Here is a 22,685-nt window from a genome sequence, read left to right as displayed (position 1 = left end):
AGCCAGTTCTTGCTGGTTGGGAGATAGAGAAGCATCAGACATGGAGCACAAATGAATATTCTAAATCAATAAAGGCAAATCTGGCTGGTCTGCTACTGAACCACTTGGCTAGCATTTGTGATCAGAAGACTGACGTGTAATATTTGTTAGAATTCAAGTTCCCAGATTCCTCTTCTAGAGGTTTTGACTCTTTAGAATAAAGAGAAGCCCAACTGCCTGCACTTTTAATAAACTTCCAAGTGATGGATTATTCACCTTTGAGACTATTTCTTTAATTATAGTTACCAAAAGTATTCAGGTGTTTTAACCCACTAATCAACCAAAAACAGAAAGAGTATTTTAATAAAGATAATATTACTTAACATTTTATTGACTGAAATATTCATGATTACAAACTGTATTAGGTTTTCTATTATCAAACACACAATTAAGGTAGGTTTACCATTGTCAATGTTTAATTGAAGAAAGAAAAAAGGAATCTTTTTCATTGGTGGGTTCTTAGAGTTGGAAAAATTCTCCAACAATCTACATTCTGTCTTGTGTACTACTGAAGGCATAGTCTGGTCGTCTAGGAATTTAAAGCCCTGTTTTAGAAGACTAATTGGTTGTAGAATCCATAGCAAAATAGGATTGCAATAAAAGCCATAGGAATGTGTGGCTGAGGCAGAGTCAGCAACGACCCCAGTGACTAAAATCAAATCTTCCATGCTCTCTGTAAAGAAAGAAAAAGAAAGAAAAATTATTTTTAAAAAGTATTTAAAACTTCCTGACTATTGCACTAAGCGCTTCTCCATGAGGAGACTCTGACTATGACAGAGCTAGGAGGGCTCTGCTCCCAAAGTAGCAGGGCCCCTTCCACGCCCCCTACTCTGCACAGGTCCTTCTGACCCCCTGGGGCTACTTGACTCTTTCTACGTGTTCCCTCCTGACTCAGCCTTGGAACCCACCCAGACCTCAAGAAGAAGATTAGAGATTGTATTCCTGGGTCTCTAAAAGTAGAAGCCCAATTCAGTGAGAGGAAATACCAGTGGGAGAAACTGAGGCAGGAAGTAGGATGGCTGGCTGAACCTTTAGACTGGGAACACCCGCAGAGGGAAGGAGGCAGGAAGGGAGTTTAGGTGGAAGTGTCCTAGACTGCCCTGCTCTCTGAGGAAAGTTTGGAGTCTTGTCATGGAGTTCAGGGGACAAAGTGAACCATCAGAGGAGTTCCTTTCTGACATAAATTGTAATGGATTTAAATTTCTAAAGGCAGTAGAATTTCTTGCTCAGTTATGCTCCCTGTAGCTTGAAGCTACATCACAGAGGTTACTATTCAACCTCTGGAGTTAAGAATTACATTATCCTGGCCACCAGACTGCCAGTATTAAGTCAAGCAATTAAATCAAGTAAACGTAACTGGTTTATACATGTAGGAAACATCCAGCAGGAATTCATGGTCAAATAAAAACTATTTTTATGAATGAGACTTCAGGCAAAGATTACCAGTGTGTTTCTGGGGCTTTTACAGGAAAGAACAGTTATTTTCCATGTTTTACTGTGCCTTGGCTATCAGAAACATGGATGTTCCTATTATTTTCTGATATTGTCTTCATTATTTTTGAAGAGGCAATAGTGAGTTTTTTGTTCTTACATTTTTTCACTGCAGAAAACGCATTTATTGGAGTACGTTTTGCCATTTGTTGCACAGACTGGATCCATTTCTCTGCTACAAAAATGTAATTGACGAATATATATACTACACTCTGGCTGTTAAACATAAACAGACAACATAATATTTTCCAGATAATGAATTTCTTGAATAAAATTTTCTTTGTTCTTAATACATCATGGTATGTATCAAAATGAAATATATTCTATATTGAAGTTTAAAAATAGACACAAGTTTTTCACATATAAAAAATGCTGCACAGTAGAAACCAACACAACACTGGAACGCAACTATCACAAGTATAAAAAAGTGAATTCATTATAATTCTCCCATTTTTCTCAAGAGTTTCACTATTAGATAATCTGATACTTCCAGATTACTACCATATATGTATTTTTTCATATATATTAGTGTTTATAAATATATATTTAACCATATACATATATATATAATTTGGTTAGTAATGGCAGTGTTGGTAATTTACATAAAGAAATAGAAGTGTGTGTATACTGACATAACCTGCTTTTTTTAAAATATATAATACCTAAATTCTTATTGGAACATAGGAATGCTCATTCACATACTTATTGCTATATGAGCTGATTTTTAGGCATGTTTAAATATATTCATCTGTTTAGTTGTTCAGAAATGTAGTTGATTTTCTTCACCTCTATATAATATTTCACTCTGAGGTTTTATGAAAATTATTATTTTATATTCCTCCTATAATTGGAAAATTTTTTTTAGCTACTTTAATTTTAGCCTTTCTCTTTTCTAGGGTAAACAACGCTACTTTAAACACCACTTAACTGCTTTCAGATGATGGTATATAACAAAGTTTACGCCCAATATTAAAATTTTGAGTAAGGGATATTTTTACCTTGTCTGAAATGAGAGATGGTTTGAATGGCTGGCAAGATTCTATTTCTTGAACTTAGAGTAATAAGGACACTTTATCTTACTTTCTGAAGAATTATTAGGTTTTTTTTTTTTTGGTAAAATTACCTTTTAAACTAAATAATGAAAAGTTTACCTTTTTCAACTCCCACATTAATCAATATAAACTTACAGCTTCACGCATTTCACTCATTTTTCTTGAAGATGCAAAAGAAGTTTCTGCAATCAACATACAAAAGGAAGATTAAAACTAAGATGACGAAGAGGGAAAAACAGTCTTTGATAGGATATACCCACATCTATACACATCACCTACACAAACAAGCAAGTAATGAGGTGAGGCTACTGTGGCAGTATCAAAATAACAACTTCACAAAATAACTCCAAATCTGGAAACAGAATTCTAAATTCACCTCTCCATGAAAAAATAACTTTAAGTATGGTTTAATAATCACCAAAACTTCCTGTGGAGATTCTTTTTTCCTCATTTTTATAAATAAGATATTCTAGTCAGAGAAAAAACACCTTGCTTAGTGCAACTTAATATGCTTGTATGAAGTCACTTAATATGAATAAGTTACTTACTACTTAATTTCTTCAAACTCAGCTCGAGTATCATGAATCACTTTAATACCTCACAGCTACTCTACTCGGAAATTCATGGGCCACCTTGTGCTTTAAGAAAGATAAGTGGTCAGCAGAGGGATCAGTTAGTTCTCTCCTAACACACATTTTGACTTTAGTGCACTCAGAGCTGGCAAGCAATGAGTAGGATTGTTGAAGAATATCAGATCTAGAGGACAGTATTACTCCCCACACTCTGCATTTAGCAACCATGAAATCCGAACTCCAAAAATGGGGAAAATTAGATCAATATCTTTAGTCCTAAATGAACAAATATCTAAATTCTACTGTTCATTCTAACCACCCTTTCTATCTCTACCTTTCTAAGGAGGGAAATGAGAAACCAATCAACTGATGCAATTTGTGAAAAGATATTTGTAACACGTGTCATTTTGTTGTGCCAATTTAAGTATTATACGCCCAGCACAGCAAGCTCCTCCACTCCTTGATTATAGTAGTTGTTTCCTGCATTTTCTATGATGTGTGAACTGCTTCATCCAGGATTGAAAATTTTACTCACCACAATAAAGAGGAAATGCCAAGCCAATGATTAAAATAGCTTTGATCCATGATGAGAAGAAAGACATTTTATCAAGTCTGTAGAAGAAATGCATAGGAATGCTCATAACACACCGGCGCAGGAACAAATTGCCCATTTCCAAATGAAAGTTTCTTACTTCTAAAGGAACTGACCCACTCTCCTAGATTTGTAATTATGGTGGGAATCTTGCCTCAACCCACAGGACATACAGGTGAACAGAAGGCCTCATAGAGGCTTGCGAGAAACACTAGGACAGGTCCTCTTTGCCCACTTTAAGAAGGAGAAGTTCACTCTCCCAACCCTTGGCTCAGCCCACAAGGAGCCTGGCAGCATTTAAAGAAATATGCACTTTGGACATTTAGTATTTCCTCAGAAAATAAATAGTTGTTTCAGAAAGGACTGACCTGGAGCAGTCTTCTCCAGTGTGACACACCAGGGCTGCCTCCGTAGCATCCCTACCTGACCTACCTGACACAGAGGTGGCAGAGTGTGAGGGCTGCAGCTCCAGGGACCGCGCCTGTAGGATCTCCCCTCAACTTCCCCCAGCTGAGGAGTCTCCTTTAATGGACTGCAGGTGAGGAGCCTGGTGCAGATGACCCCTAGCAGATAAGACCTGGAGGTTTTTTGTGTTCTTCTCGTAAAGATCTCACACAGATCATCTCTCAGCAGGAGTTTGGGGCAATTTTAATCTGATGAACATGTATGAGGAAGGGAGAAGGTAACAACAATGCTTTGAAACCCTAAGGTATAGAAGAGATGGGAGAGCTTTCCAAGCTCCTGAGTTGAAAACAAAGGCTCATCAAACCACAAAGAGAAGAATGAGTTTCGGGAGCTACAATTCAATACATACCTACACCCTTAGTATTTTGAAGGACACTAGTAGCCCATTAGACTCAATAGGAGATTTGATTTTCATAATACTTTTTTTTTTTGTAGTTAAATGGAAATCTTCATAAAGCCGTAAGCACTAACACAGAGAGTTACTGTGTTCCTTTAATCAATTTTCCCCAGTGAGAACATCTTGTAGGATTATAGTACAAATTCACGACCAGGAATGTTCAAAAAGCTCCCAGGTGACAGCCAGAGGAGCCAGCTTTGGGAAGCTGAGCTGGAGGACAGCAAGAAGGAGAGCAAGAAGGTTTGGGAATACAATTGAGATCACAAGGGACAACACCCTAAATAAACTATATGATGAATATAGTTTACAATCTTTAGTCAAGTAGGAAACCACACAGAGTTTGAAGTAGTAGGAAAAGATGTAGTATAAACTATTAAATCTGCTTCACAGCCTGAAAGTCCAGAATTCAAACGCCATCTACCACTCAGCAACCTTGAGATAATATTCAGACTTTCTAATTTACTATTTGCTAATTTAAAATGTGAGAATAATAATTTCTGTCTCAAAGATTTGTCATAAATATTAGTGATAAAATATTAAAACAGGATGAACTTAAAGTTGTGTTAGGCTTACACTTGTCACCCTAATCTAACCTTTTTTTCAGTGAAGAAGGCTAAGAATTAGAAAAGAACCTTTGAATACCGCTATTCAAAACCCACTTAATGGGTTTTGAACAAAATCTGCTAAGTACAAAAATCTGCTAAGTACAAAAATGTTTCCTTTATTATAGTAAGTTATGACAATGCTTCCACTAGATTTTTGAAATATTACAGAGATGCCATCAGAGATGTCTATGCAGATAATCCTGGCACATGACATTAGAGGAGAAATTAAACAAGTTTAGAGTTGAAGTGAATGTAAAGTCCTTGTACTGGCGTTTTTCCTCTATGTCCATTTGTTAGTGGAGGTTAAGAGCTGGAGACACTGCCTATGAAACAGAACAGGTCACAAGCTTTCTAAATTATCCACTAAAGGAGTGTTAGATATGTGGGTTATTTGATGCATATCTTTTCTGAAAATCCTTGCATACATAAATATATTTATATGCATAAAGGTACAGGTATTTATTACATAACTATACTAAAATCACACATAAATATATGCATATGTGTATATATGGATATATTCATAAATGTATATATAGTTCTATATATCTATATATTTACAAATATAGTGACATATACATAAAATAAAACATATCTATAATAACATTATCATTAGAGATACACAGAGACATCTATATACACATAGTATACAAATATACACATATATACAGACATATATATAAACATAAGTTATCTAAGTGAGCCTTAAATGTCATCACAAGTATTCTTAAAAAAGGGAGACTGAAGGAAACCTGATGCAGACTCACTAAAAAGGTCAAAATGAAGATGGAACTAAGAAAAATTTGAAGATGCTGGCCTTAAATATGATTGATGATAGATAAGAATAGAGACAGAAAAATAAAATCAAGATACTTCCTTGTAACTAGTTTTTTTTTAATTTGAAAAACTAAAAAAATTTAAAATTTCCCACTGGAAGAAATATATATGTATATATTCCAGGTTTATTGAATATGACAAAACAGACTACTTTGGAGATATGGCAGAATTTCGTTCCAGACTATTGCATGAAGTAAATATTGCAATGAAGTAAGTAACACAAATTTACTGGCTTCCCAATGCATGTAAAAGTTATGTTTACAGAGCCTGGGAAGCAACAGTTAAAGATCTGGACACAACTGAAGGGACTTAGCACACACATATACATGTAACCTATAAAGTGTACAGCAGCATTATGTCTTAAAAACAATGTACATACCTTAATTTAAAAATACTTTATTGCTAAAAAATGCTAGCCATCAACTGACAACACAGGGTGCCACAAACCTTCAATTATCAAAAAAAAAAAAAAACACAGTATCTGCAAAGTACAATAAAGCAAAGCTTGGCAAAGCACTAATGAACATAGATGAAACAGTCCCCAGCAAAATTTTAGTGTACATAATTCAGCAGTATGTTAAAAGGATCATACAACATGATCAAGTGAGATTCATTCCAGGGATACAAGGATGATGCAATTTCTACAAATCAATCAATGTGATACACTAGGGCCTCCCTGGTAGCTTAGTTGGTAAAGAATCTGCCTGCAATGCAGGAGACACCAGTTTGATTCCTGGGCTGGGAAGAGCCACTGGAGAAGGGATACGCTACCCACTCCAGTATTCTTGGGCTTCCCTGATGGCTCAGCTGAAAAGAATCTGTCTGCAGTGTGGGAGACTTGGGTTTGATCCCTGGGTTGGGAAGACCCCCTGGAGAAGGGTAAGGTTACCCACTCCAGTATTCTGGCCTGGAGAATTTCATGAACTATATATTCAATTTCAACAATTCAATCAATATGATACACTACAGTAAGAAATCAAAGAACAAAAGTGATAAATGATGTTCTCAATAGATGAAGAAAAAGCTTTTGACAACATTCAACATTCATTTATGATTTTTAAAAAAACTCTCAAAAGTAACTATACAGGGAACACAATCAACATAATAAAATAAACCTATGACAGTTCAGTTCAGTTCAGTTCAGCTGTTCAGTCCTATCCAACTCTTTGCAATCACATGAACCGCAGCATGCCAGGCCTCCCTGTCCATCACTAACTCCCAGAGTCCACCAAAATCCATGTCCATCGAGTCGGTGATGCCATCCAGCCATCTCATCCTCTGTCGTCCCCTTCTCCTCCTGCCCTCAATCTTTCCCAACATCAGGGTCTTTTTAAATGAATCAGCTCTTCGCATCAGGTGGCCAAAGTATTGGAGTTTCAGCTTCAACATCAGTCCTTCCAATGAACACCCAGGACTGATCTCCTTTAGAATGGACTGGTTGGATCTCCTTGCAGTCCAAGGGACTCTCAAGAGTCTTCTCCAACACCACAGTTCAAAAGCATCAAATCTTCGGCGCTTAACTTTCCTCAGAGTCCAACTCTCACATCCATACTTGACCACTGGGAAAACCATAGCCTTGACTAGACAGACCTTTGTTGACAAAGTAATGTCTCTGCTTTTTAATATTCTGTCTAGGTTGGTCATAACTTTCCTTCCAAGGAATAAGCATCTTTTAATTTTATGGCTACAGTCACCATCTGCAGTGATTTTTGAGCCCAGAAAAATAAAGTCTGACACTGTTTCCACTGTTTCCCCATCTATTTCCTATGAAGTGGGATGATCTTAGTTTTCTGAATGTTGAGCTTTAAGCCAACTTTTTCACTCTCCTCTTTCACTTTCATCAAGAGGCTTTTTAATTCTTCTTCACTGTCTGCCATAAGGGTGGTGTCATCTGCATATCTGAGGTTATTGATATTTCTCCTGGCAATCTTGATTCCAGCTTGTGTTTCTTCCAGCCCAGTGTTTCTCATGATGTACTCTGCATAGAAGTTAAATAAGCAGGGTGACAATAGACAGCCTTGACGTACTCCTTTTCCTATTTGGAACCAGTCTGTTGTTCCATATCCAGTTCTAATTGTTGCTTCCTGACCTGCCTACGGGTTTCTCAAGAGAAAGGTCAGGTGGTCTGGTATTCCCATCTCTTTCAGAATGTTCCACAGTTTGCTGTTATCCACACAGTCAAAGGCTTTGGTGTAGTGAATAAAGCAGTAGATGTTTTTGTGGAACTCTCTTCCTTTTTCCATGATCCAGCAGATGTTGGCAATTTGATCTCTGGTTCCTCTGCCTTTTCTAAAACCAGCTTGAACATCTAGAAGTTCATGGTTCACATATTGCTGAAGCCTGGCTTGGAGAATTTTGAGCATTACTTTACTAGCATGTGAGATGAGAACAATTGTGCGGTAGCTTGAGCATTGTTTGGCATTGCCGTCTTTGGGATTGGAATAAAAACTGACCTTTCCAGTCCTGTGGCCACTGCTGAGCTTTCCAAAAATGCTGGCATATTGAGTGCAGCACTTTCACAGCATCATCTTTTAGGATTTGAAATAGTTCTACTGGAATTCCATCACCTCCACTAGCTTTGTTCACAGTGATGCTTCCTAAGGCCCACTATGACAAGTCCATAGCTAATATTATACTTAGTGATCAAAAATAAAAACCATTTCCTCCAAGATGAGGGAAAAGTAAAAGATACCCACTCTTGTTGTAATAGAGCAGGATGAGCATAGCCCTTAGCAGGTAGCCATTGGTGTGCCTCATTATTCAATATGTTGTTACTAGGCAATGGATCTTGCTCAGCCATTGGTCAGTGCCTTAGTGGGTCCTACCCACAAGCAACCAACTGTCAATGAGTGACCATTAGTTGTTCTGCTCAGCTATTGGTCAGTGCTGTGGTGGACAGAAACGGGTATGGACCTAATAGAAGCAGAAGATATTAAGAAGAGGTGGCAAGAATACACAGAAGAATAGTACAAAAAAGATATTCATGACCCAGATAATCACAATGGTGTAATCACTCACCTAGAGCCAGACATCCTGGAATGTGAAGTCAAGTGGGCCTTAGAAAGCATCACTACGAACAAAGCTAGTGGAGGTGATGGAATTCCAGTTGAGCTATTTCAAACCCTGGAAGATGATGCTGTGAAAGGGCTGCACTCAATATACCAGCAAATTTGGAAAACTCAGCAGTGGCCGGAGAACTGGAAAAGATCAGTTTTTATTCCAACCCCAAAGAAAGGCAATACCAAAGAACATTCAAACTACCACACAATTGCACTCATCTCACACGCTAGTAAAGTAACGCTCAAAATTCTCCAAGCCAGGCTTCAGCAATATGTGAACCGTGAACTTATAGATATTCAAGCTGGTTTTAGAAAAGGCAGAGGAACCAGAGAGTAAATTGCCAACATCCGCTGGATCATGGAAAAAGGAAGAGAGTTCCAGATAAACATCTACTTCTGCTTTATTGACTACGCCAAAGCCTTTGACTGTGTGGATCACAATAAACTGTGGAAAATTCTGAAAGAGATGGGAATACCAGACCACCTGACCTGCCTCTTGAGAAACCTATATGCAGCAAGCAACAGTTAGAACTGGACATGGAACAACAGACTGGTTCCAAATATGAAAGGAGTATGTCAAGGCTGTATACTGTCACCCTGCTTATTTAACTTCTATGCAGAGTACATCATGGGAAACACTGGGCTGGAAGAAGCACTAGTTGGAATCAAGATTGCTGGGAGAAATATCAATAACGTCAGATATGCAGATGACACCACCCTTATGGCAGACAGTGAAGAGGAACCAAAGAACTTCTTGATGAAAGTGAAAGTGGAGAGTGAAAAAGTTGGCTTAAAGCTCAACATTCAGAAAACTAAGATCATCCCACTTCATGGGAAATAGATGGGGAAACAGTGGAAACAGTGTCAGACTTTATTTTTCTGGGCTCGAAAATCACTGCAGATGGTGACTGCAGCCATAAAATTAAAAGATGCTTATTCCTTGGAAGGAAAGTTATGACCAACCTAGACAGAATATTAAAAAGCAGAGACATTACTTTGTCAACAAAGGTCTGTCTAGTCAAGGCTATGGTTTTCCCAGTGGTCAAGTATGGATGTGAGAGTTGGACTCTGAGGAAAGTTAAGCGCCGAAGATTTGATGCTTTTGAACTGTGGTGTTGGAGAAGACTCTTGAGAGTCCCTTGGACTGCAAGGAGATCCAACCAGTCCATTCTAAAGGAGATCAGTCCTGGGTGTTCATTGGAAGCACTGATGCTAAAGCTGAAACTCCAATATTTTGGCCGCCTCATATGAAGAGTTGACTCATTGAAAAAGACTCTGCTTCTGGGAGGGATTGGGGGCAGGAGGAGAAGGGGGCGACAGAGGATGAGATGGCTGGATGGCATCACCGACTCGATGGACATGAGTTTGAGTAAAGTCCAGGAGTTGGTGATGGACAGGGAGGCCTGGTGTGCTGCAATTCACGCGGTTACAAAGAGTCGGACACGATTGAGTGACTGAATGAACTGAACTGAAGAGACTTTCACAGGAGAAAATCAAATTTAATTATGTAACTATATAATTTCTTATTGGGAATCCAAACATGAGAAATCCCAAAGACGGACAAAATGATACACATACACACACATACCAATTCACAGAGAGATATTTGCTAGGTTCTAAGCTGTCTAACACACCAAATTTATATTATGTACTCTAGGTATTTCTGGCGAAACCTCCCTTCCTAGAACAGGTCCTCAATCTAAATTCTTTTAGGCAATTAGGGGGAAGGTCAGAGGTTCTTCCTGAGTCTTTTGTGTGTTAAAAACAATCAAGCTGAAATAATCCTTGTGCCAAAGAGATCCCTTTAGAAGTGGCAATTTCTGCTTCCCTACAAAAGCGAGTCTATTAGAGGCTCACTTAATGTTGTTCAGTAAATTTTCATTCTAATGAATACATACAATAAAGAACAGACACTTGGGATGTTAAGTAAAAAGTAATTATGCTATCACCCTTTCATTTGCAAAAATATTTATAAAGTCATTACCATGAACCTGACATTATTTTGATGGTATATTGTTGTTTTCAAATATTATTTCTACAGTTAATTAGAAAACATAAATTTTAAATTAGCATGTGGCCTTACAGTTATGCATAACTCTTATCGGTCCAGAGGTGGATAAAAATGGATCACCCTCTGTCATCTACCCCAAATTGCAAGACTGGTTATATATGTCAGAGTCTCCTCCAGTCCAGATCTACCTGTCAACTTTGAAACCATTACATGGAAAGAAAAAAAGTCATGAATGAGGATGCTATACCCTTTTATGGCTGTTGTTATATTAGTTTAGCCTATATCCTAACAAATACAGTGAACTTCAACCAACCTTTTGTATGGAGCTGTGTATCTTTGAATATTAAGCATATTTAATATGTCAGTCTCAATCTAATGATGCAGATGACTATTGCTAGGAATGACTAGGAATACCTGAGGCCTAAAGTACTGAGGGAGCCCCATTTTTCCCAGTGAGCCAATGCTGTATGGGTCAGGCCCTTGTGGTTCTTATTATGATTGAAGGACACAATTTAGGAATGCAAAGTGGATAATATTGTCAGTTATGCTCCAGACATACATAGGTCATGAGCAATTTTATGTGGTCTCTAAATTAATCTGTATTTGGGGGTAGGGGAAAGATGGATGAGGAGATCTGACTTAAGTAGGTGTCATTTTCTAATAGGGATCAGGAAATCGTCTTAATCTTAATATTAGTGCCCCTTTTCCACCTGGCAAAACTAAAACTATGCTAGTATACAAAGTATCACTTAGGTTCTTGAGAGCAAAGGAAAAGGAGCCCAAGAGAAGCAAAAGGCAATTAGAAGGGAAAGACCTCTGAATCTTTAACAGACAAAACTCTTTTTAGTTGGAAAGTACAGGCAGCTTTCTTTTCTTATGTGAATTTAATTTATAAAGTGCCTCTAATGACACTGAAAAGGTGGACACTAGTGCTGAGCATATTTAAAGACTTTCCAATTTATCTAGCTTTCTTTTTACTCTTTTTCTTGTGACCCATACCTGAATTCAATCTCCATCTCCCAGAAGCCACAGGTCCAAACATACTTTTTGTTTTATCAGGTAGACCGGCTCATGGATATTCATGAACAAGTTTATTTCAGTTACACAAAATAAAATCTTATACTTCTTCATATTCAAGTTTTACTATAAATAATAACCTCATAATACAAACAATGAAGAGTCAATAGATGACTTCAGTAAGGAAATAAGAAATGATTTGTATTTTAGAAATAGTATTCTTGAAATTCCCACATACTGAGAGGATAGATAAATTTCCCTGCAAGTCAAAAAGAAGGGATATCACATTCATTTATGAAAAGACTATATTAGAGAGGGCACATCAGCACATCCAACCTGTGGCTGCTCTAGGAATTTTTGCTACTCAATGTACAAAGGTTCGGCTTGACCTTTTCAATTGTTATTTTAAACTTGCCAGAACTTGTTATGGGAAATTCCTTCACTGAAGAAGAATAAATAGGAAGACTGGCTGCGACCCCATGAAATTATTGACAATGAAACTAATTAGGAGAAATTTTAAAATGTATACAAATATGAATCTATACAACTAAGTGGAGAAACTTACATTAAAACTCAGCTCTACAGCCCCATCCATCAGCAGACAGGGTGCCTAAAGCCATACTGAGCTCACAGCCACCCCTAAACATATACCTTGACATGGTCCTGCTTATCAGTGGGACAAGACCCAGCACTACCCACCATTGGGCAGGCATCACTTCCTCCTACTGGGAAAACTGCATAAGGCTTAGGACCAAACTTACCCACCAGATGACAGAAACCAAAAGCAACAAGAGCTCCTCCAGCCAACAGAAAAGAGACCACAAACTCAGAAAGGCAGACAAAATCAAAGTGCAGAGAAAAATGTTCTGGATGAAGGAAAAAGTAGAAACCCACAAAAACAACTAAGTGAAGTGAAGATAGGGAACCTATCTGAAAATGACTTTACAGTAATGATAGTAAAGATGATCCAAGATCTCATAGAAAGAATGGAGGCACAGACTAAGAAGTTACAAGAAATGTTTAACAAAGAGTTAGAAGATTTAAAGAACAGAAGAGCAGAGATAAACAACACAACAGATGGAATGAAAAATACACTAGAAGGAATTGATAGCAGAATAACTGAGGTAGAAGAACAAATGAGTGAACTGGAAGACAGAATCATGGAAATCACCAATGTGAAACAGAATAAAGAAAAAAAGAATGAAAAGAAATGAGGACAGTCTCAGGGACCTCTATTGCTGTTGTTCAGTTGCTAAGTCATGTCCAGTTCTTTGGGGCATAATTCAATGCATGAACATTCACATGATAGTGGTCCCAAAAGGATAAGAAACAGAGGAAGAGCCTGAAAAAATATCTGAACAGGTTATAGCTAAAAATTCCCTAATATGAGAAAGGAAACACTCACTTAAGTAGAGGAAGCACAAAAATCCTACACAAGATAAACCTATGGAGGAACACACCGAGACACATATAAATCAAAGTGACAAGAATCAAAGACAAATAAAAATATTAAAAGCAACAAGGGAAAGCAACAAACAACATGCAAAGGAATCCCCATAATGTTATCAGCTGATTTTTCAGCAGAATTCTGTAGGCCAAAAGACAGTGGCACAATATATTTAGAGTGATGAAAGGGGAAACCCTACAACAAGAATACTCTGCTCAGGAAGGTTCTCATTCAGATTCAAAGGTGAAATCAAAAGTTTTGCAGACAAGCAAAAACTAAGAAAATTCAGCACCATCAAACCAGCCTTATAACAAATCCTAAAGGAACTTCTCTATGCAGAAAAGAAAAGGCCACAACTAGAATCAAGAAAATTATGAATAGGAAAGCTCACTGGTAAAGCAAACATAAAGTAAATGTAGGAAATCATCTACACCCAAATATGATATAAAAACCAGCAATCATGAAAGATGGAAGTCCTAGTGCATGATAATTGAAAATGCACTGGAAATTAAGAGACCAGCAACTTAAAACAATCTTGTACATATATACACTGTTATATCAAAACCACATGAGAAACCACAAACCAAAAATCTACAGCAGATACACAGAAAAAGAAAACTAATTCACACACAACACTAACAATAGACATTGATCACAAGAGAACAAAAAAGTAAAGAAAAATAAAAGACCTTCCAAAAAGTCCAAAACAATTAGAAAAATGGCGATAAAACATAAATATTGATAATATTCATATAAGACAAAATAGACTTTAAAATAAAGAATGTTATAGGAGTGAAAGAAGCACACTACATAATGATCAAGGACTCAATCCAAGAAGAAGATATAACAATTATAAATACACATGCAACATAGCACACCTCAATATATAAGGCAAATGCTAATACCCATAAAAGGAGAGGTCTACACTAGCACAATAATACTAGGGCACTTAAATCAGTGGATAGATCATCCAGACAGATGATCAATAATGTAAAGCAGGCCTTAAATGACACATCAGACCAAATGAACTTGATATTTCCATCTGAAAGCAGCAGAAATCATTTTTTCTCAAGTGCACATGGAACATTCTCCAGAATGGATCACATCTTGGGCCACAGATCAAGCTTTGGTAAATTTAACAAAATGGAAAGCACATCAAACATCTTTTCCAACCATGATGTTATGTAATTATGAATCAATTACAGGAAAAAAAATGTAAAAAACGCAAACACACAGAGGCTAAACTATGCTGCTAAACAATGAATAATTGAAGAAATCAAAGTGGAAATAAATAAATATCTAGGGCAAATGACAAGAAAAAAATATTGGTCCAAAACCTACGGGATGTAGCAAAAGCAATTCTAAGAGAGAAGACTGTACCAATACAAACTTACCTCAGGATACAAGCAAAACTCAATAAACAGTCTAACCTTACATCTAAAGCAACTAGAGAAAGAAGAACAAAGAAAACCTGACGTTAGTAGAAGGAATAAAATCATAAAAACCAGAGTAGAAATAAATGAGAGAAGAGGAAAACAACAGAAAAAAAAATCAATGAAAGTAAAAGCTGATTCTTTGAAAAGACAAACAAAATCGATAACCTCTTAGCCAGATTCAACAAGAATAAAAGGAGAGAAGACTCCAATCAAAAAGAAAATTAGAAACAGAAAAGGAAAAATTTAAACTGACACCACAGAAATATAAAGAATCATAAGACTGCTACAAACAATTATATGCCAATGAAATGGACAACCTAGAAAAAAATGGATAAATTCTTAGAAATATACAACCTTCCCAGACTTAACCATGAAGAAATAAAAAATACAAACAGACCAATCACAAGTACTGGAATTTAAAGAGTGTTTAAAAACTTCCAAAAAATTAAAGTCCAGGACCAGATGGCTTCTTGGGCAAATTCTATCAAACACTTAGAGAAGAGTTAATAATATTCTTCTGAAACTCCTTCAAAGAATTACAGAGTAATGAACACTCCCAAGCTCATTCTATGAGGCCATCATAACCCTGATAAGAAAATCAGAAAAAGCTACCACAAAAAATGAAAATTACAGGCCAGTATCACTAATGATATGGGCTTCCCTGTTGGCTCAGATGGTAAAGAATCCATCTGCAATGTAAGAGATCTGGGTTTGATCCCTGGGTTGGGAAAATGCCCCTAGAGGAGGGCATGGCAACCTACTCCAGTATTCTTGCCTGGAGAATTCCATGGACAGAGGAGCCTGGGGGGCTACAGTCCATGGGGTCACAAAGAGTTGGACATGACTGAGCAACAAAGCACAGCACATCACTGATGAACATAGGCAAAATAATCCTCAACAAAAAATTTAACAAACTGAATCCACAATGCATTAAAAGGATCAAGTAGAATTTATCCCAGGGGTGAAAGAATTTTTTAATACTTGCAGATCAATCAGTGTGACATACCACATTAACAAATTGAAGAATAAAAACCATATGACCACCTCAATATATACAGAAAAAGCTTTTGATAAAATTCAACATTCACATATGATAAAAACCCTCCAGAAAGAGGAAACAGAGGGAATTTACCTCAACACAACAAAGGCCATATATGACAAACCCAAAGTTATTATCATTCTCAAAGGTGAAAAGAAAGCTGAAAGCATTCTAAGACCAGGAAAAAAGCAAGGATGTTCACTGTCATCAATTTTACTCAACATAGTTTTGAAAGTCATAGCCATGGCAATCAGAAAAGAAAAGAAATAAAAAGAATCCAAACTGGGAAAGAAGTAAAACTGTCCCTGTTTGTAGATGACATGATAGTACATATAGGAAACCCTAAAGATGCTACAGAAAACCACTAGAGCTCATCAATGAGTTCAGTCAAGTTGCACTATGCAAAATTAATGTACAAGAATCTTTTATAGTCCTCTACACTAACAACAAAATATTGGAAAGAGAAATTAATGAAATAATCCCATCAAAATATAAGAAAGAGAAATTAAGGAAATAAGTCCATTTACTGTTGTAGTAAAAAGAATAAAATACCTAGGAATAGACTGCTTAAGGAGACAAAAGACTGGTACTCTGAAAACGATACAATGCTCATGAAAGAAATCTAAGATGACTCAATAGATGGGAAAATATACCATGTTCATGGATTAAAAGAATCAATACTGTCAAAATGATTATACTACCTAAGTCAATCGATAGATTTAGTGCAAACTCTATCAAACTACCAAACATTTTTCAGTGAACTAGGACAAAAAAACTAAAATTTGTATGGAGACACAAGACTCTGACTTCCTGACTTCAGAATACACTACAAAGCTACAGTAATAAAACAGCATGGTACTGGCACACAAACAGAAATATAGATCAGTGGGACAGGATAGGAAGCCCAGAAACAAATCCATGCACTTATGGTCAATTAATCTATGACAAAGGAGGCAAGAATATACAACATATAAAAAACAGTCTCTTCAATAAGGGGTGCTAGGAAAACTGGACAGCTACATGTAAAAGAATGAACTAGAAAATTTTCTAACACCATTCACAAAAATAAACTCAAAAATAATGAAAGACAAATGTAAGATCAGATGCTATAAAACTCTTAGAAAAAAATATAGACAGAATATTCTTTTTTAAATTTTATTTATTTTTTATTGAAGGATAATTGCTTTACATAATTTTGTTGTTTTCTGACAAATCTCAACATGAATCAGCCATAGATATACATATCAGTTCAGTTCAGTTCAGTTCAGTCGCTCAGTCATGTCCGAATCTTTGCGACCCCATGAATCTCAGTTCGCCAGGCCCTCCGGTCCATCACTAACTCCCAGAGTTCACCCAGACTCACGTCCATCCAGTCAGTGATGCTATCCAGCCATCTCATCCTTGGTCATCCCCTTCTCCTCCTGCCCCCAAACCCTTCCAACATCAGTCTTTTTCAATGAGTCAACTCTTCGCAAGAGCTGGCCAAAGTACTGGAGTTTCAGATTTAGCATCATTTCTTCCAAAGAAATCCCAGGGCTGATCTCCTTCAGAAAAGACTGATTGGAGCTCCTTGCAGTCCAAGGGACTCTCAAGAGTCTTCTCCAACACCACAGTTCAAAGGTATCAATTTGTCAGTGCTCAGCTTTCTTCACAGTCCAACTTTCACATCCATACATGACCACAGGAAAAACCATAGCCTTGACCAGATGGACCTCTGTAGGCAAAGTAATGTCTCTGCTTTTCAATATGCTATCTAGGTTGTTCATAACTTTCCTTCCAAGAAGTAAGTGTCTTTTAATTTCATGGCTGCAGTCACCATCTGCACTGATTTTGGAGCCCCCCAAAATAAAGTCTGACACTGTTTCCACCGTTTCCCCATCTATTTCCTATGAAGTGATGGGACCAGATGCCATAATCTTTGTTTTCTAAATGTTGAGCTTTAAGCCAACTTTTTCACTCTCCTCTTTCACTTTCATCAAGAGGCTTTTTAGTTCCTTTTCACTTTCTGCCATAAGGGTGGTGTCATCTGCATATCTGAGGTTATTGATATTTCTCCCAGCAATCTTGCTTCCAGCTTATGCTTCTTCCAGCCCAGCATTTCCCATGATGTACTCTGCATAGAAGTTAAATAAGCAAGGCGACAATATACCGCCTTGACACACTACTTTTCCTGTTGGAACCAGTCTGTTGTTCCATGTCCAGTTCTAACTGTTGCCTCCTGACCTGCATATAGGTTTCTCAAGAGGCAGGTCAGGTGGTCTGGTATTCCCATCTCTCTCAGAATTTTCCACAGTTTATTGTGATCCACACAGTCAAAGGCTTTGGCATAGTCAATAAAGCAGAAGTAGATATTTTCCTGGAACTCTCTTGCTTTCTCCATGATCCAGTGGATGTTGGCAATTTGATCTCTGGTTCCTCTGCCTTTTCTAGAACCAGCTTGAAAATCTGGAAGTTCACGGTTCATGTATTGCTGAAGCCTAGCTTGGAGAATTTTGAGCATTACTTTACTAGCATGTGAGATGAGTGCAATTATGCAGTAGTTTGAGCATTCTTTGGCATTGCCTTTCTTTGGGATTGGAATGAAAACTGACCTTTCCAGTTCTGTGGCCACTGCCAAGTTTTCCAAATTTGCTGGCATATTGAGTGCAGCCCTTTCACAGCATCATCTTTCAGGATTTGAAATAGCTCAACTGGAATTCCATCACCTCCACTAGCTTTGTTCGTAGTGATGCTTTCTAAGGCCCACGAGACTTCACATTCCAGAATGTTTGGCTCTAGGTGAGTGATCACACCATCGTGGTTATCTTGGTCTTGAATATCTTTTTCATAGCGTGGGTGGCTGTGACTGGCGCACATAGCACAGCCAAGAGGAGCTACCCCACATCCCAGGTCAGGGGCAGAAGCCGGGAGGACCTCATGCCCAAGGGGCGGCGACCAAGAGGAGTTACCCCACATACGAGGTCAGGGGCAGCGGCCGGAAAGAGCTATCCCATATCCGAGGTCAGGGGTGGCAGCCAAGAGTGCCAGGCTGCGACAGAGCAGGAGCAGCCGAGAGAGGAGCTACCCCACGCCCGAGGCCAGGGGCGGCAGCCAGGAGGAGCTACCCCATATCCAAGGAGCGATGGCTGCACAGGCGCAGGAGGGCTTAGAGGAGCTAATCCACGTTCAAGGTCAGGAGGGGCAGTGGTGAGGAGATACCCCTCGTCCAAGGTAAGGAGGAGAGGCTGCGCTTTGCTGGAGCAGCCATGAAGAGATACCCTACGTCCAAGATAAGAGAAACTCATGTAAGATGGTAGGTGTTGCAAGAGGGCATCAGAGGGCAAATACACTGAAACCATACTCACAGAAAACTAGTCAATCTAATCACACTAGGACCACAGCCTTGTCTAACTCAATGAAACTAAGACATGCCCGTGAGGCCACCCAAGATGGGTGGGTCATGGTGGAGAGTTCTGACAAAATGTGGTCCGCTGGAGAAGGGAATGGCAAACCACTTCAGTATTCTTGCCTTGAGAACCCCATGAACAGTATGAAAAGGCAAAATGATAGGATACTGAGAGAGGAACTGCCCAGGTCAGTAGGTGCCCAATATGCTACTGGAGATCAGTGGAGAAATAACTCCAGAAAGAATGAAGGGATGGAGCCAAAGCAAAAACAATACCCAGTTGTGGGTGTGACTGGTGACAGAAGCAAGGTCGAATGCTGTAAAGAGCAATACTGCATAGGAACCTGGAATGTCAGGTCCATGAATCAGGCAAATTGGAAGTGGTCAAACAAGAGATGGCAAGAGTGAACATCGACATTCTAGGAATCAGCAAACTAAAATGGACTGGGATGGGTGAATTTAACTCAGATGACCATTATATCTACTACTGCAGGCAGGAATCCCTTAGAAGAAATGGAGTAGCCATCACGGTCAACAAAAGAGTCCAAAATGCAGTACTTGGATGCAATCTCAAAAATGACAGAATGATCTCTGTTCATTTCCAAGGCAAACCATTCGATATCACGGTAATCCAAGTCTATGCCCCAACCAGTAACGCTGAAGGAGCTGAAGTTGAATGGTTCTATGAAGACCTACAAGACCTTTTAGAAGTAACACCCAAAAAAGATGTCCTTTTCATTATAGGGGACTGGAATGCAAAAGTAGGAAGTCAAGAAACACCTGGAGTAAGGCAAATTTGGCCTTGGAATGAAGAATGAAGCAGGGCAAAGACTAATAGAGTTCTGCCAAGAAAATGCACTGGTCATAGCAAACACCCTCTTCCAACAACACAAGAGAAGACTCTACACATGGACATCATCAGATGGTCAACACCAAAATCAGGTTGATTATATTCTTTGCAGCCAAAGATGGAGAAGCTCTATACAGTCAACAAAAACAAGGCCAGGGGCTGACTGTAGCTCAGATCATGAACTCCTTATTGCCAAATTCAGACTTAAATTGAAGAAAATAGGGAAAACCACTAGACCATTCAGGTATGACCTAATTCAAATCCCTTATGATTATACAGTGGAAGTGAGAAATAGATTTAATGGACTAGATCTGATAGATAGAGTGCCTGATGAACTATGGACTGAGGTTTGTGACATTGTACAGGAGACAGGGATCAAGACTATCCCATGGAAAAGAAATGCAAAAAAAGCAAAATGGCTGTCTGGAGAGGCCTTACAAATAGCTGTGAAAAGAAGAGAGGTGAAAAGCAAAGGAGAAAAGGAAAGATATTGCCATCTGAATGCAGAGTTCCAAAGAATAGCAAGGAGAGAAAAGAAAGCCTTCCTCAGTGATCAATGCAAAGAAATAGAGGAAAACAACAGAATGGGAAAGACTAGAGATCTCTTCAAGAAAATTAGAGATACCAAGGGAACATTTCATGCAAAGATGGGCTTGATAAAGGACAGAAATGGTATGGACCTAACAGAAGCAGAAGATATTAAGAAAAGGTGGCAAGAATGCACAGAAGAACTGTACAAAAAAAAAAAAAAATCGTTAAGACCAGATAATCACGATAGTGTGATCACTCACCTAGAGCCAGACATCCTGGAATGTAAAGTTAAGTGGGCCTTAGAAAGCATCACTACGAACAAAGCTAGTGGAGGTGACAGAATTCCAGTTGAGCTAAGGTATACATATATCCCCTCCCTTTTGAAACTCCATCTTCCCTTTTGAACCTCCCTCCCACCTCCCTCCCCATCCACCCCTCTAGGTTGATACAGGGTCCCTGTTTGAGTTTCCTGAGCCATACAGCAAATTCCCATTGGCCATCTATTTTACATATGGTACTCTTTGATATAAATCTTAGCAATATCTTTTTTGATCTACCTCCTAGATTAATGAAAGTAAAAACAAAAATTTAAAAAGGGGGCCAAATTAAACCTAAAAGCTTCTGCACAGCAAATGAAACCATACACAAGTGCAAAGACAATCCACAGAATGGGAGAAAATATTTGCAAATGAAGCAAGTAACAAGAGATTAATGCCCAAAATATACAAACAGCTTATGTAGCTCAATATCTCCCCTTCCAAAAAAAGTTTTTAATGGGCAGAAGGTCTAAACAGACATTTCTCCAAAGAAGACATATAAACAGCCAAAATAAGACATGAAAAAAAAAAAAAAAGCTCAACATCACTAATCAGAGAAATGCAAATTAAAGCTAGAATGAGGTATCACTTCACACCAATCAGAATGACCATTATCAAAAAGTCTACAAACAACAAATGAACGGTTGGTGGGAATGTGAATCAGTACAATCACTATGGAGAACAAATGGAAGCCGCTTAAAAACCTAAAAATAGAACTCCAAATTCTCCAGCAATCTTACTCCTGGGCATATCTGGAGAAAACCATAACTTGAAAAGATAAATGTACCCTGAGATGTTCAAGATGTTCACTGCAGTGCTATTTACAATAGCCAAGACATGGAAACAACCTACATATCCATCAACAGAGTAATGAATAAAGTGCAGTTCATATGAGAAAGTTACACTTAGGCAGTTTGGTAGGGAGTTCAGGGACCCAAAAGAAGGAAGAGGAGGCGAACACTTCATGCATTCTTTGGTCTTAGTCATGTAGGCCCTGTAATTGCTCAGGGCACCAGGCCTCCCTGTCCATCATCAACTCCTGGAGTTTACCCAAACTCATGTCCATTGAATCGGTGGCACCATCCAACCATCTCATCCTCTGTCATCCCCTTCTCCTCCTGCCTTCAATCTTTCCCAACATCAGGGTCTTTTCAGTTGAGTTAGCTCTTCTCATCAGGTGGCCAAAGTATTGGAGTTTCAGCTTCAACATCAGTCCTTCCAATGACACCCAGGCCTGATCTCCTTTAGGATGGACTGGTTGGATCTCCTTGCTGTCCAAGGGATTCTCAAGAGTCTTCTTCAACACCAGAGTTAAAAAGCATCAATTCTTTTGTGATCAGCTTTCTTTGCATCCAACTCTCACATCTACATATGACTATTGGAAAAACCATAGCCTTGACTAGATGGACCTTTGTGGACAAAGTAATGTCTCTGCTTTTTAATATGCTGTCTAGGATGGCCATAACTTTCCTTCGAAGGAGTAGTTCAGTTCAGTCACTCAGGCATGCCCGACTCTTTGTGACCCCATGAACCATAGCATGCC

The 22,685-nt window shown here is 38.4% G+C and overlaps 1 protein-coding gene across 2 annotated transcripts; it reads right to left on the bottom strand.

Annotated features, from left to right (window-relative positions):
• On the bottom strand, nt 433-3,987 carry LOC102176527 (sperm-associated acrosin inhibitor). Of its 2 annotated transcripts, XM_013965497.2 has the most exons (5): nt 3,863-3,987; nt 3,690-3,766; nt 2,718-2,764; nt 1,631-1,746; nt 433-712 (listed from the first exon to the last, which is right to left on the bottom strand). In XM_013965497.2, the coding sequence occupies exons 2-5, from the start codon at nt 3,754-3,756 to the stop codon at nt 670-672; spliced, it is 273 nt and encodes a 90-aa protein (XP_013820951.1). In that variant the 5' UTR covers nt 3,757-3,766; nt 3,863-3,987; the 3' UTR covers nt 433-669. The 2 variants fall into 2 exon arrangements, with proteins under 2 accessions (XP_013820951.1, XP_013820949.1); XM_013965495.2 differs by having other exon boundaries at nt 3,690-3,987.

This window comes from Capra hircus, chromosome 7, assembly GCF_001704415.2.
Source record: "Capra hircus breed San Clemente chromosome 7, ASM170441v1, whole genome shotgun sequence".
NCBI classification, from domain to species: domain Eukaryota; kingdom Metazoa; phylum Chordata; class Mammalia; order Artiodactyla; family Bovidae; genus Capra; species Capra hircus.
This window is presented reverse-complemented; position numbering and strand designations above follow the sequence as displayed.